Below are 11551 nucleotides of genomic sequence, written 5' to 3'. Positions count from 1 at the left end.
AAAATAAATAAAAATTAAAAAAAAAAGACATACTAAGGTATAAAAAACAAAAACAAACAAACAACAAGAACAGTAATCTGAGGCAGACTGCCTGGGTTGGAATCTTGGTTCTATCACTTCCCAGCTACACACCTGGAGGAGAGATAAAGTGGGGTGGGTGGTTTGGGGGGGGAGACAGGATTTAGGGAGAGGGGTGAGAGATTTCCAGGTAGAGAGAAGGACAGCCTGCCCCAAACAGTGAGGAGGCAGTAAGGGCCATTGGTTAGGAACATGGGGCTTGGAATGATTTATTTGCACTTGACCTTGTCTCTTATTAACTTGGATGCTTAAAATGGGGTCAAAAAAGCAAAAATAAAACAAAAAAAACCCCAACCCATCCCACAGGGTGGTGTGTGTCAGCAGCAAATAAAGATAAGGGCTTTGTCGGGTGCTCAGCCTGCGGCTGCACTGAGCACTAACAGCCCAGTGATTGAAATGGGTCAAGGCTGGAGATGCTGGCCTGAGCGTTTGAAGCTGTTGGAGTCTGGGGACCAGGGATATCCCTGGGACAGCTCTTAGGAGGGGTGATGAGGTTCAGCGGCCCTTCAGGAGGCACACCAGGGCTGGGAGTGCTGAGCCTGGCCCGCGCCGCCAATGCTCGCCACCACCAAACCTTCACTCCTAGAGGCCGGGGACACACTGCTCCTTGGAGACATCTTCCCCTGCCTCTCCTTTCCTATAGGCATCTTCATGGGCTTTATTTGCTCTCGGCAGGATGGGCTCCATGTGGGGCCCAGTGTAAACTAAAAACAGGAGGCCATTTTGTTCAAAAATTAAGCATTTCAAGATGGCGACTGTAGAACACTGAACCGAGTTGGGGGAACTTTCTGAGCATGAGATCCTGTGCCCAGGTCACATGGCCGTAAAGCTGGCCTGGACTCTTGGCCATTCCTGTCTCCTCTTGGACATCTGAGTAAACTCAGTGTCTGCTGGGAGACATACACACGGGAGACATACTTAATAAATTAATTATTCCATTCATTCAGTCAACACACACATATTACTGCTTATCCCGTGGCAGGCATCAGACATACAGAAATGCATGAAATACCACTCGGAGGACAGAATTTGAGGCCACACTCTTGGGCATAGAATCCTGATTCTACAATTTTAGGGCTGTGAGACCTCAGATGAGTTTCTTAACTTCTCTGGGCCTTGGGCTCCTCACTTGTAAAATAGGGATCATCATAGTACTTTCCTCACAGAATTGTGAGCATTAGATGAGTTACTACTCATATTTAAGGAGCTCATAGGAGATTTTTAGAACAGTGTCTAGCACATAGGGTGATCTATGTAAGTTATCATTTCCTCAAGGAATTAAGGTCTAGCAGCAGAGAATGACACACACATACACAAAATGCACATGGTAATTAATTTATTTAACCAATAGTTTCTCATGCTCCCCCTGTCCCAGGGTTTGCATATGGTCTGAGGGGGATATAAGGAAAAGCAAGCTGTGGTCTCTCCCCCCCCACCCTTGGCCTGCAGTCCTCTGGGTACATGACAGCCCAGCAGGACCTTGTTATGACAAAACCACCGTTTCCAAATGTGTTATTACTTCTCTATTTTATGCTTCATGTAATAATGTGGGGAGAGCAGATGTGCAGCGCAGGGGTTGACAAGGTACTCGGAGAGAACAAAGCCAAGCACCACCTGCTGGGCAGGGGGGAGGAGAGGGCTCGGTGGAGCGTGGAACGGCTTCCCCTCTCCATCAGGAACCTTGCTGTCATGCCGAGCAGACCCAGCCTTTGGCCTCTGGCAGCATGAATGGCAAGACGAAGCAAAGCAGAGCCCCATATTTGGCCAGGAAGAAGTTCACTCTGCTACACACCCTCTGACTCACCCTCCCAGCCCAGCGGCCCTGGGGGCTGAGCTCACAGGCCCTCTGACTCAGGCACCATGGGGTGTCCTCATCTGGGCCAGGGGAGGAGGGGTCCTGTGCCCCTGAGCTCCAGCTGCTCTGCCTGCTCCCCTCCCTTCCGCAGCCTCCGCTCTCTCAGTGGCATGCATGCTGGCTGCTTGACCTGCCCCAGACCCCCTTGCTCCTCAGACTGATGCCCACACGCATCCAGAAGCAGATTCAGCTAGAGCTGGCATCTCTGTGGGGAATTGCACCGAAGCTTCTCCTCCCAAAGTGAGTGAGGAGGTGCTGTGATTGGGATGGGTGGGTGAAGTCACCTTGGTGAGGAGGGGAGAGGCAGCACCATATGGAGGGGAAACACAGAGATCAGGGCATTCCTGCAGTGCTGTGTGACCTTGGGCTGCTCACTGTCCCTCTCTGGTCCTTGCTGCTGGAAGCATTGGTGAGTCTCCAAGGAGATGGGAGCTATGGAGACCAGCCTGCTCAGCTGGGAAGAACGCGTGCTAAGGAGGTATTGTCTTTTGGCCCCTTGGCTCTTCATGTGTAGTCCTTGGAAATGCACCATCCACATACCCTTGGACCTTGATAGAAATGCAGACTCTTGGGCCCTACCCTAACCTGCTGAATTGGAACATGCATTTTAACAAGGTCTGATGGTTCATGGGCATGTTGAATTTTGAGACGTGTGCCGACTGGGCTGCACAGTGGAATCCTGGGAGTTTTAAAGAACTCTGCTGTCTGAGATCCCTGCTCTCAGAAGTTCTGATTCTCTGAGGCTGAGGTGTGATGTCGGCACCTGCACAGCTCCCCGGGTGATTTGAAGGTACAGAAGCTCTGACCTAGTACATCAGGGTGATGCTGTGAAGCTGGGTCCCACACTCGAGTAGACATACGCCATGTCTGGTCAGGCACAGAAGTGGGCCGGGCTGGCTGAGGTTAGTGCATGTAACACCACGTGTGGATGGGGGAGGGGAAGGGCCACAGAGGATGAGGAGGGCTGTTGCCAAGACAACAGGGGCCCATGGCTATTGAGCTGTAGCTGATTGTTGCTGTGCCTAAATGCACAGCCCTTGCAGGGCCGGATCTCCCCCTGGTACAGCTGTTCGGGTGATACCTTCTGGTTTTTCAGTGTTGGCTCAGTTTTACTGCAAAATACTGTGTGGTCCAAACAGAATGGGTGCGAGGTGGCCTGGGACCAGCTGGTTTGCAACCTCTGTTTGAGCGAGGGTGTTCCTCTGTTCTGGTTTGTCTGGAACTGTCTTGCTTTAGCACTGAAAGTCCAGCATCCATGCAAACGTCTCAGTCCCAGGCAAACCAGGATGATGGGTACAGGTGCAGTGTAGCTTACTGGTTTAGGAGTATCGATTTTGGAGCTCTGTTTCCTGGGTTCAAATCCTGGTTCTGTGACTTACTTGCCATGTGATCTCGGTAGCATCACTTAATCTCTATATACTTTATTTCCTTCATTAGTGAAATCTGGTAATCAGAGTACCTATCTCTAGGCCTGTGAATATCAAATGAATTCATGTACATAAAGCGCTCAGAGTCATATCTGGCATTCAGCCAACATTACGGGACTGTTATCATTCAGTTATTGGATGTTCAGGGTAAACCCATCTCATTTCCCCAGTGACACCGAAGTATCTCAGAGGAGGTGTGGTGAAGTGATAAAAACAAGAGATCTGGATGCAGAAGACCTGCTCCTGAAACCCAACACTGCTGGCTATTTGCTGGGTGGCCTTGGGCATGTCACTTAACCTCTCTGGTGGTTAAGCCTCACTCCCTCAAGTTGTTCGGTTGACACTCACACCTGTCGCGAGGAATGCCGCGAGGAACAAATGAGGGGCTGTGCATGAACGTGAAACCCAGTTGGGAGAGGTGTGTTCTTGCTAGTGGGTTGACTCTGCCTGTTCATGCCTTAGGAATGTCCAAAGAGAAAGGCTCAGGGTGATTTTTAAGAAATGACTTCATTGGGAAGCTATATAAAGGTTTCAGGAAATTTGATCAATCACTTTATTACGTGTTGTTTCATTTCAAAAGGAAGTCAGGCAATATAATATGCCAGCATGAGTTTCGGCTGCTCTTAGGACCAGAAAATTAGCGCCCTTAATGTATTATAATATTATATAATGTGTAAAAATATTATATATAAGAATATTATATATAATTACATAATATATACAATATTATCATATTCTTGTATCTATCGTCCTTCTCAAAAGGCAGCCCTCAATTTGATACAGTTTCATTGAAAAAAGACTCCTTTGCAAATACTTGGTGGTGATTTTGCTGCAGGTTGTTTACTTTTTTTTTTCCATTTGAAAAATCACACACTGTTGGTCACTTTGTTTAGAAGCCATGTGACTAAAATAATTTGTATCAGTTACCCGGTGTTGGGAGACAAGACCACAAACCACCCCAGAACTCAGTGGCCTGAAATAATAGCTCTCTGTTTAGGTCATGATTCTGCCAGGTGCTTCTCTGGTCTAGGTTGAGCTTGGATGATCTTGGCCGTGTGAGCTGGCTCACGTGTCTGCGGTCGGCGGGGGCTGTTTGGTCTCAGATGGCTTCACTCCCATGGCTGGCTGTTGGGTGGCTGTGGGCTGGTAGAGGGAATGGACTTCCTGTAGCTCGTCGCTCAGGGGGTTAGCTGGGGCTTCTTCACATGGTAGCTGGGCTCTGACCCCCAGTGTGCAGGTGGTTGTCAAGCCCTTCATTTGGTCGCATTTGCTACTTTTCTGAAGCCAGCCGTAGGGCCCATTCCAGAGGCAGTGCAGGGAGAATGTCTCACGGCTATTGCTTTTTCCTGCTTTTTCCAAGATATTGGGCTCCTTGTAAAAATATCTGTTATGGTAAAGTAGGACTTAAGAAGGGTGAGTCCTTCGTAATCCTGCCATTCCAGAGATAACATCTACTAATAGCTTGGTATATATCCTCTGAGTTTCTTTTTTTTCTACGCATAAGCTAGCAAATGCCACACATAAATTTTCATTTTAACAGGAATGAATTCATTCAACGGCCATTTATTGGATGCCATCTATGTACTGAAGGGCACATACAAGTGAACACAACAGCAAAATCCCTGCTGAAATGAGATCATATCATAAAGATCAAAGGCAATTTGGAAGTATAACTCTCACTTACTGAATACAATGCTTACTTTGTGACAAGTTGGGGGTAAGCATATTATGTACATCATTTCATTCTACTGCTCTCTAGGACCCAGTGTAGAATATATTATCATTATTTTCTTTCTATGGGGAGGGAGTTGGGCAGAGAGAAGTTAAGGAACTTGACACAACCTGCAGGTGATGGACCAGATCTGATATCTGGCTCCAAAGCCCACACTTCTTTTTTTTTTTTTTTTTAATTTTTTTATTTTATTTTATTTATTTGTCAGAGAGAAGGAGAGAGAGAGAGAGCACACAGGCAGGCAGAGGTGGAGAGAGGAGCAGGCTCCCTGCCGAGCAAGGAGACCATGCGGGACTCGATCCCAGGACCCTGGGATCATGACCCGAGCCGAAGGCAGCGGCTTAACCCACTGAGCCACCCAGGCGTCCCAAGCCCACACTTCTAACTACTGCCCAACTGACTCTTGGTTCCAACAGAGCTACCCTTGCTTTTTCATGGCTGCATGGTATTCCATTACAAGAGCCTTTTAAAATCCTAAGTACTCAAAGTATGTGTTTGCTGTGATGAAAACTGCCCACTCATTCTGGGGCGCCTGGATGGCTCAGTGGGTTGAGCAACTGACTCATGACTTTGGCTCAGGTCATCATCTCAGGGTGGTGGGATTGAGCCCTTCATCAAGCTCTAAGCTCAGTGGGGAGTCTTCTTGAGAGTCTCTCTCTCCCTCTGCCCCTCCCTCCCCTCTGAAATGAATAAATAAATCTTAAAAAAAAACACTACCCACCCATCTTTTCATATTGTGCACTGTGTTCAGTGTGTTTTTTTCTTTATGCCTAAAAAACTTTTCCCCTCCCTTCTTCCTTGTAATTCTATTCTATTCATCTCTCAAAACTCTCTGCAGATAACACCTCCTTCAGAAAGTCTTCCTTAACATACCATCTATGTCAGGTATCATATTCCATGGTCCTATAGTTTTCAGGGCTTTTCTCACTCATGACATTGATTTTTTTTTCCTGTTATAAATTTATTTGACTGTCTCCCCTTCTTGACAATGAGCTATGAGAAAGCAGGATCTGTATCTTAATTTTCTTTTGTGGATATACATAATCCCAGGACTTAGCACTTTCTTTGGGCATAATAAACCCTTATTCAATGTTAATAAATTTATCAATGACTTTGTATGCCTGGCACATATTCTATTAAAATTAATTAATAGAGCTAATTTACAGGTGAATAGGCCTACACATTAATTTTCGTTATGGAAATAATGCACATGGTAACAATTTAAGAACAAAGGATGCGCCAAGGAAAAAATAATTTTTTTCTCTTTAGGCCCTCAGTTCTGCTTCCCAGAGGTAATCACCTTCCACAGTTTCTACATATCACTATTCCAATTTCCCATGTGTCTCATCTCTATCTGCATAAGTAGTTTCAAAGACACCACGAACGGTAGCATACCATAACATTGTTTGGCATGTTGGTTTTTCACACTTAGTTTATGGTGGGTGGTTCTTCCATAATAACGAACCTGGTCCATAATATTCCATTGTAGAAATTGTACCATATGCAATTTAATTGATGCTTATAAGCAGGACTTGCATTTCTTTTTAACCTTTGTTTATTGATTTTCACTATTACAACATGGGCTACTGTGAATGTTCTTGTGTGTCTCTTTGCTTTCATGTTTGAGTTTATCTGTAGGACAAATTCCTAGAAATGGAATAGTTAAAAAAATTAAAAAATAACTTAATACAAAGGTGATAGAAACAATGACTGTAAAAAGGTATCGCACAGAAGCCTGACACTGAGCTCCATTCCTGAATTTTTCGTTTTGCCTTTGCAGAGGACATAAGTAGGGCCTTCCAGCTGCCTGGTGTCTGAACCCCTTTTAATTTTGGGTGTTTGTGGCATGTGGTGGGAGCAAGGCCCTGCTGCAAAAAACCAGAGGGGTGGGTATTTCCTCCTTGCATCTTGGCAATGCTGCTCTTGGACACCAAGGTTTAGGATCTGCACGTTATGGAATAAAGACAAGGGGATGACTGGGAGTTACTCTCTGGGAGATGAGAGCCCTCTTCTCCAGGCAAGAACCCCTTTGACTTTCCAGAACCTTCCAGCATCCTGCCTTTGCTATGTATGACCTCTGCCCAGAATGGTGGTTCCACCTTCCCATCTGGGGAAGCTCCACCCATCCTCCCAGACTGACTTTATTATTATTATTTTTCATTATTTTTATTTTAAAAAAGATTTTATTTATTTATCAGAGAGAGAGAGAGAGAAGTAGGGAGAGAGAGAAGTAGGCTCCCCGGGAGCCTGATACCCCAGGATCATGACCTGAGCTGAAGGCAGACGCTCAACACGCTGAGCCACCGAGGTGTCCCCCTGACTTACTTGAATTGAAATACCACCTCCTCCACAAAGCCTCCTGTACTTGCACACAGAATCATTCATTCCTAAATTGATGCATTCAACCTACAGGTATTTTTATTTTAAACGCTTGCTATATTCCAAGAGACGATTTGAGACACCTGGTACCACTTCGGATTTTTGCCTTCACTCTGTGTGAAGGCGCCAGCACCCACCACTGGGATTAAGAGCTTGGGGGCCCCGGTCAGGCTACCTGCATTCCAATGCTAGCACCGTTGCTGGCTCCAGGACAAAGATTCCCCAGCTAAAAGCAGAGCTGCTGGGTAAGAGAGAAGGCTGGGACCTGGGGCCCCACCTCCTTGCCCTTCCCTCTCTGGGCAGCGGCCCTTGAGGGGTTGTCACAGAACCTGGGGTTCCGGGAAGACCAGTTTGCAAACAACTCCTTCACCCCCTTTGCTCCTCACACCCAGTGGAATCTTATTCCAGAGCCTCACAGCTTCCCTGGAGCAAAGCAAGGAGAGGAAAGGGATCTAAATGATCCTCTAGTGAAAGGAATAGAGCCGATGTAATCATTCATTTGTGCCTTTACCTGTTGCTTGTATGGAACGCTTCCTGTGCCCCAGGTGTTGTGCTGGGCACTGGGGATGCAGCCAGGACAACACACAGGATCCCTGCTTACAGGAAATGAACAACTGTTCACACATGCAAATATGTTTACATAGACAGGGATGAGTCTATTGAAGGACAGGAACGGGGTGAGGGGTGAGGACATCTGCCAGTGCCTGCTGCCTTCTTTTTCCTGCCTGTGGGAGGTGCTCTGTACTCAGTGGTCCTGGGGAGCCAGCTGGCGGTGGAGGGGGGCTGGGGACCCCTCAGGACTACCAGGAATGGGAGCACCAGGCCTGAAGAAGTGCGGAGGAGAGATCATCAGCTCAGGCTCTGGGCAGTGGAACAAGGTGGGGTGTAAGAAACAAACTCAGAGGGTGAATTCATCACACACATCACACACATTCAACACACATGTTTCCAGAAAGCTCTTTCTAAGCTCCAATTTAGGAATGTCATGAGCTCTCCAGTGACTGTGTGATTTTGGGCATGCCCATAATTAATTATTCCGTACGTGGGGCAGTCCTGAGAATTTGGGGCAGGCCTGGATATGAGCAAGGCAGTTGGGAGTGTTAACACTGGCAAAAGGGAGGGGGCATGGGCAGAAAGTGGGGGATGGAGAAGGAAGCTGGTCTTCTAGAAGGATCTACGACCCAGCAGGTACCAGAAGAGGTCCTGTCTATACAAAGAGTTGGTGGGGTTCTGTTCTCCTGGAACTCCGCCTACCTGGATACACAATGAGGATTTCTTGCTCAGAGTGGTAGACCCCCATCCAGATATCTGACCTTTGACTTTGCCTTTTGGATGATGGCAACTGCTAAGTTCAGAGGCTTCAAGTTTTCTTCCGATCTACCAGCCTTAACTTAAAGCTAAAAATGGGGTTCACTATCATCATTCAGATTTTATTTTTTATGACTAACTATTGACCAACTACTTGACACCCAGCTAGGTAATGGGGATAAAATGGAGATAAAAAGATGGGTCCTACTCAGTGAGGGGACAAAAGGCACCCCAACATTTTCCGTTTGGGGCAACGAAGGGGTTGGAGTGAAGAAGCAAATGAGTCGTCCAAGTCCTAAATGGTACCATGGGTCTGGGAGCGCTTTCAAATAATCTCTTTTTAAGTTGTTAATTCATCCCATGAGAAGGGTAACTAAACTCTTAGTTTCTTTGCTTTGGCTGGAGTTAAATCATTCATGCAGGGTGTCTAATGCTTAGACTGGCTGTTGATTACATCCTCGGTATTTTTGAAATATGATTAGCAGACCAAAAACATGGTAGTCACGGTGCCCAAAGCTTTGAGCATGTCTGATTGTAGATCACACACACACATACACACACGCACACACACACACACACAACCTTGATGAAAAAGAAGTGGGGAAATGTATTTGTTATTACTCAATAAGTGCAGTTTGTTTGTTAGACGCAATCTTTCAAAACATGAAGTCCAAAGGGAAAAATTATGAAAGGGTCTCTTGAGAGTAAAAAGTGTGGGAAACGTGGTAGTTGTCTGATGAAAAATGACTCTTCATATCTCCCCCAAGTGATTGGCCTCTGTTTGCCTCCTCCCCATGACAGGGAACTCACTACTCCCTGAGGCAGGGCAGATGTCTCACCTGGGCTCAGGCCCTCAGTGTCACCCCTCCCCCTACACACACACACACACACACACACACACACACACACACACAGTTTATTGTCCCCAGTTTCCTTCCCAGCTCTGTTGCTAAATGGCTGTGTGCTTTCCGCAACTTAGTTCCACGCTTTCATTCTAAAAATTATCATCTTCGTGATGAAGGGCTTGGACCATGGGCTGTGGTGGAGAATGCTGAAGTTCGCCAACATCCAGTTCCCCTCTCTTCTCTGGCACGCGAGCAAGCCACACTTCCCAGCCTCTTTCACATCTAAGAGGTGCCATATGACTTACTTTGCCTCCTAGAGTGTAAGTGGAAGTGATCTATGACATTTCCGGGCTGGCCTGTTGGCGCTAGAAAACATCCTGCAGCATGATCTTCCGGGCTTTCCCCATCTCTCGGGCCTGGAAGATTCCAGATTGACTTGGAAGACACACGATGGTGACAATACAATATGGAGGCAAGCTGGTTCCCCAAGTTCCCCTTGTACGGCAGAGTCTCTTGACCAGAAACACCGTCATTGCACTTTGTGAAATGAGAAATACAACTTTTGTGGTGGTACGATGGTGAGATTTGGGGTCGCTCATAACAGTTGTCAGCATCAGTTATCCTGAGGGGCCCCAAATGACTCATTCCTTCACTTCCTGATCTCTGAACTCAGAACCAAAAGACAGATGGAGATAAAAATATTGATTTTTCGATTAACAGATGCTGTTGCTGTTGTCACTACTCCTGACTCCTCCGTTTCTACTTGTTTTTCTGCCTTTCTCTTTCTCCCTCTTCTGGCAGCCTTTGGAGTGGTTATGTCAATTGCTTTAGTCACATCCTCATTGCTGGCTTTTTCTTCAAGGTCAGTATCCTCCTTTGAAACACTTGTTTCTTTTTCTTCAACTTCAACATCAGATGATGCATTTGATTGTTTCGTTGATGCCTGTTGACTTGAAAATTTCACTTTCGGATTATTATCTATCTCCCATAAACCTTCATTAAAGCCTTTTCGTTTATTTGGTTTGCCGTACTTTTCCTTATTTTCTGAGTAAGGAAATATATCCTTTGGGCCTAAAAAAGCAGTCTCATGAGTTCCAAAAAAGAAAATGGGTAGTTTGTTTGTGGGTGGTTTTACAGCTCCATCAGGAACTTCATCTACTCGAGCTGGCCAATGAGGATAACCTTTCATCTTGGCGAAGATGAGGTCTCCAGGTTTGAAATCGCGAGTCATGTTTCGGAGGCGAGGCCGGGGGTCGAAGGACATGGTAAGTGAAGAAGACAAAAGTAAGAAAAAGGGGCAAGAAGAAAAACAACCTAAAAAGCAGCTTAAAAAGGATGAAGATGGCCAGAAGGAAGAAGATAAGCCAAGAAAAGAGCCAGACAAAAAGGAAGGGAAGAAAGAAGTTGAATCCAAAAGAAAAAATTTAGCTAAAACAGGGGTTACATCAACCTCTGATTCTGAAGAGGAAGGAGATGATCAAGAAAGTGAAAAGAAGAGAAAAGGTGGAAGGAACTTTCAGAATCCTCATAGAAGGAATATGCTGAAAGGCCAGCATGAGAAAGAAGCAGCAGATAGAAAACGCAAGCAAGAAGAACAGATGGAAACTGAGCACCAAACAACATGTAATCTACAGTAATAAAAAATATATCTCATTTTGGGCTCAAAGCATTAATCCAGTTACTGAAAAGAGAATACAAGTGGAGCAAACAAGAGATGAAGATCTTGAGACAGACTCATTGGACTGAATTTCCCCCTCCCCCCCCCTTGATGGAAGAATGTTGCAGATTCTAAATTGAGGACTTCATTAATGGCATTATTACTGTGTTATGATTGTTAAAAAAAAAAAAAAAATTCCTGTAAGGTACACACTACATACTAAGGTCGGCCATCATTCCTGTTAAGTTTTTTTTACCAAGCTTAAGATGA

The 11551-nt window shown here is 45.8% G+C and overlaps 1 protein-coding gene across 1 annotated transcript; it reads right to left on the bottom strand.

Annotated features, from left to right (window-relative positions):
- Window positions 1-10273: 10273 nt before the first annotated feature.
- Window positions 10274-10872, bottom strand: LOC123941483 (PC4 and SFRS1-interacting protein-like). The gene has a single exon (XM_046004778.1). The coding sequence runs from the start codon at window positions 10853-10855 to the stop codon at window positions 10274-10276; it is 582 nt and encodes a 193-aa protein (XP_045860734.1). The 5' UTR covers window positions 10856-10872.
- Between the last annotated feature and the right edge of the window lie 679 nt (window positions 10873-11551).

The sequence above is a fragment of the Meles meles genome, chromosome 1 (assembly GCF_922984935.1).
Source record: "Meles meles chromosome 1, mMelMel3.1 paternal haplotype, whole genome shotgun sequence".
In the NCBI taxonomy this organism is placed as follows: domain Eukaryota; kingdom Metazoa; phylum Chordata; class Mammalia; order Carnivora; family Mustelidae; genus Meles; species Meles meles.
The sequence above is the reverse complement of the archived record's forward strand: the minus strand, read 5'-3'. Positions and strand labels throughout refer to the sequence as shown.

Coding starts and splice junctions, on each gene's coding strand:
- LOC123941483 (XM_046004778.1), bottom strand. CDS start 10,855: ATGACTCGCGATTTCAAACCTGGAGACCTCATCTTCGCCAAGATGAAA.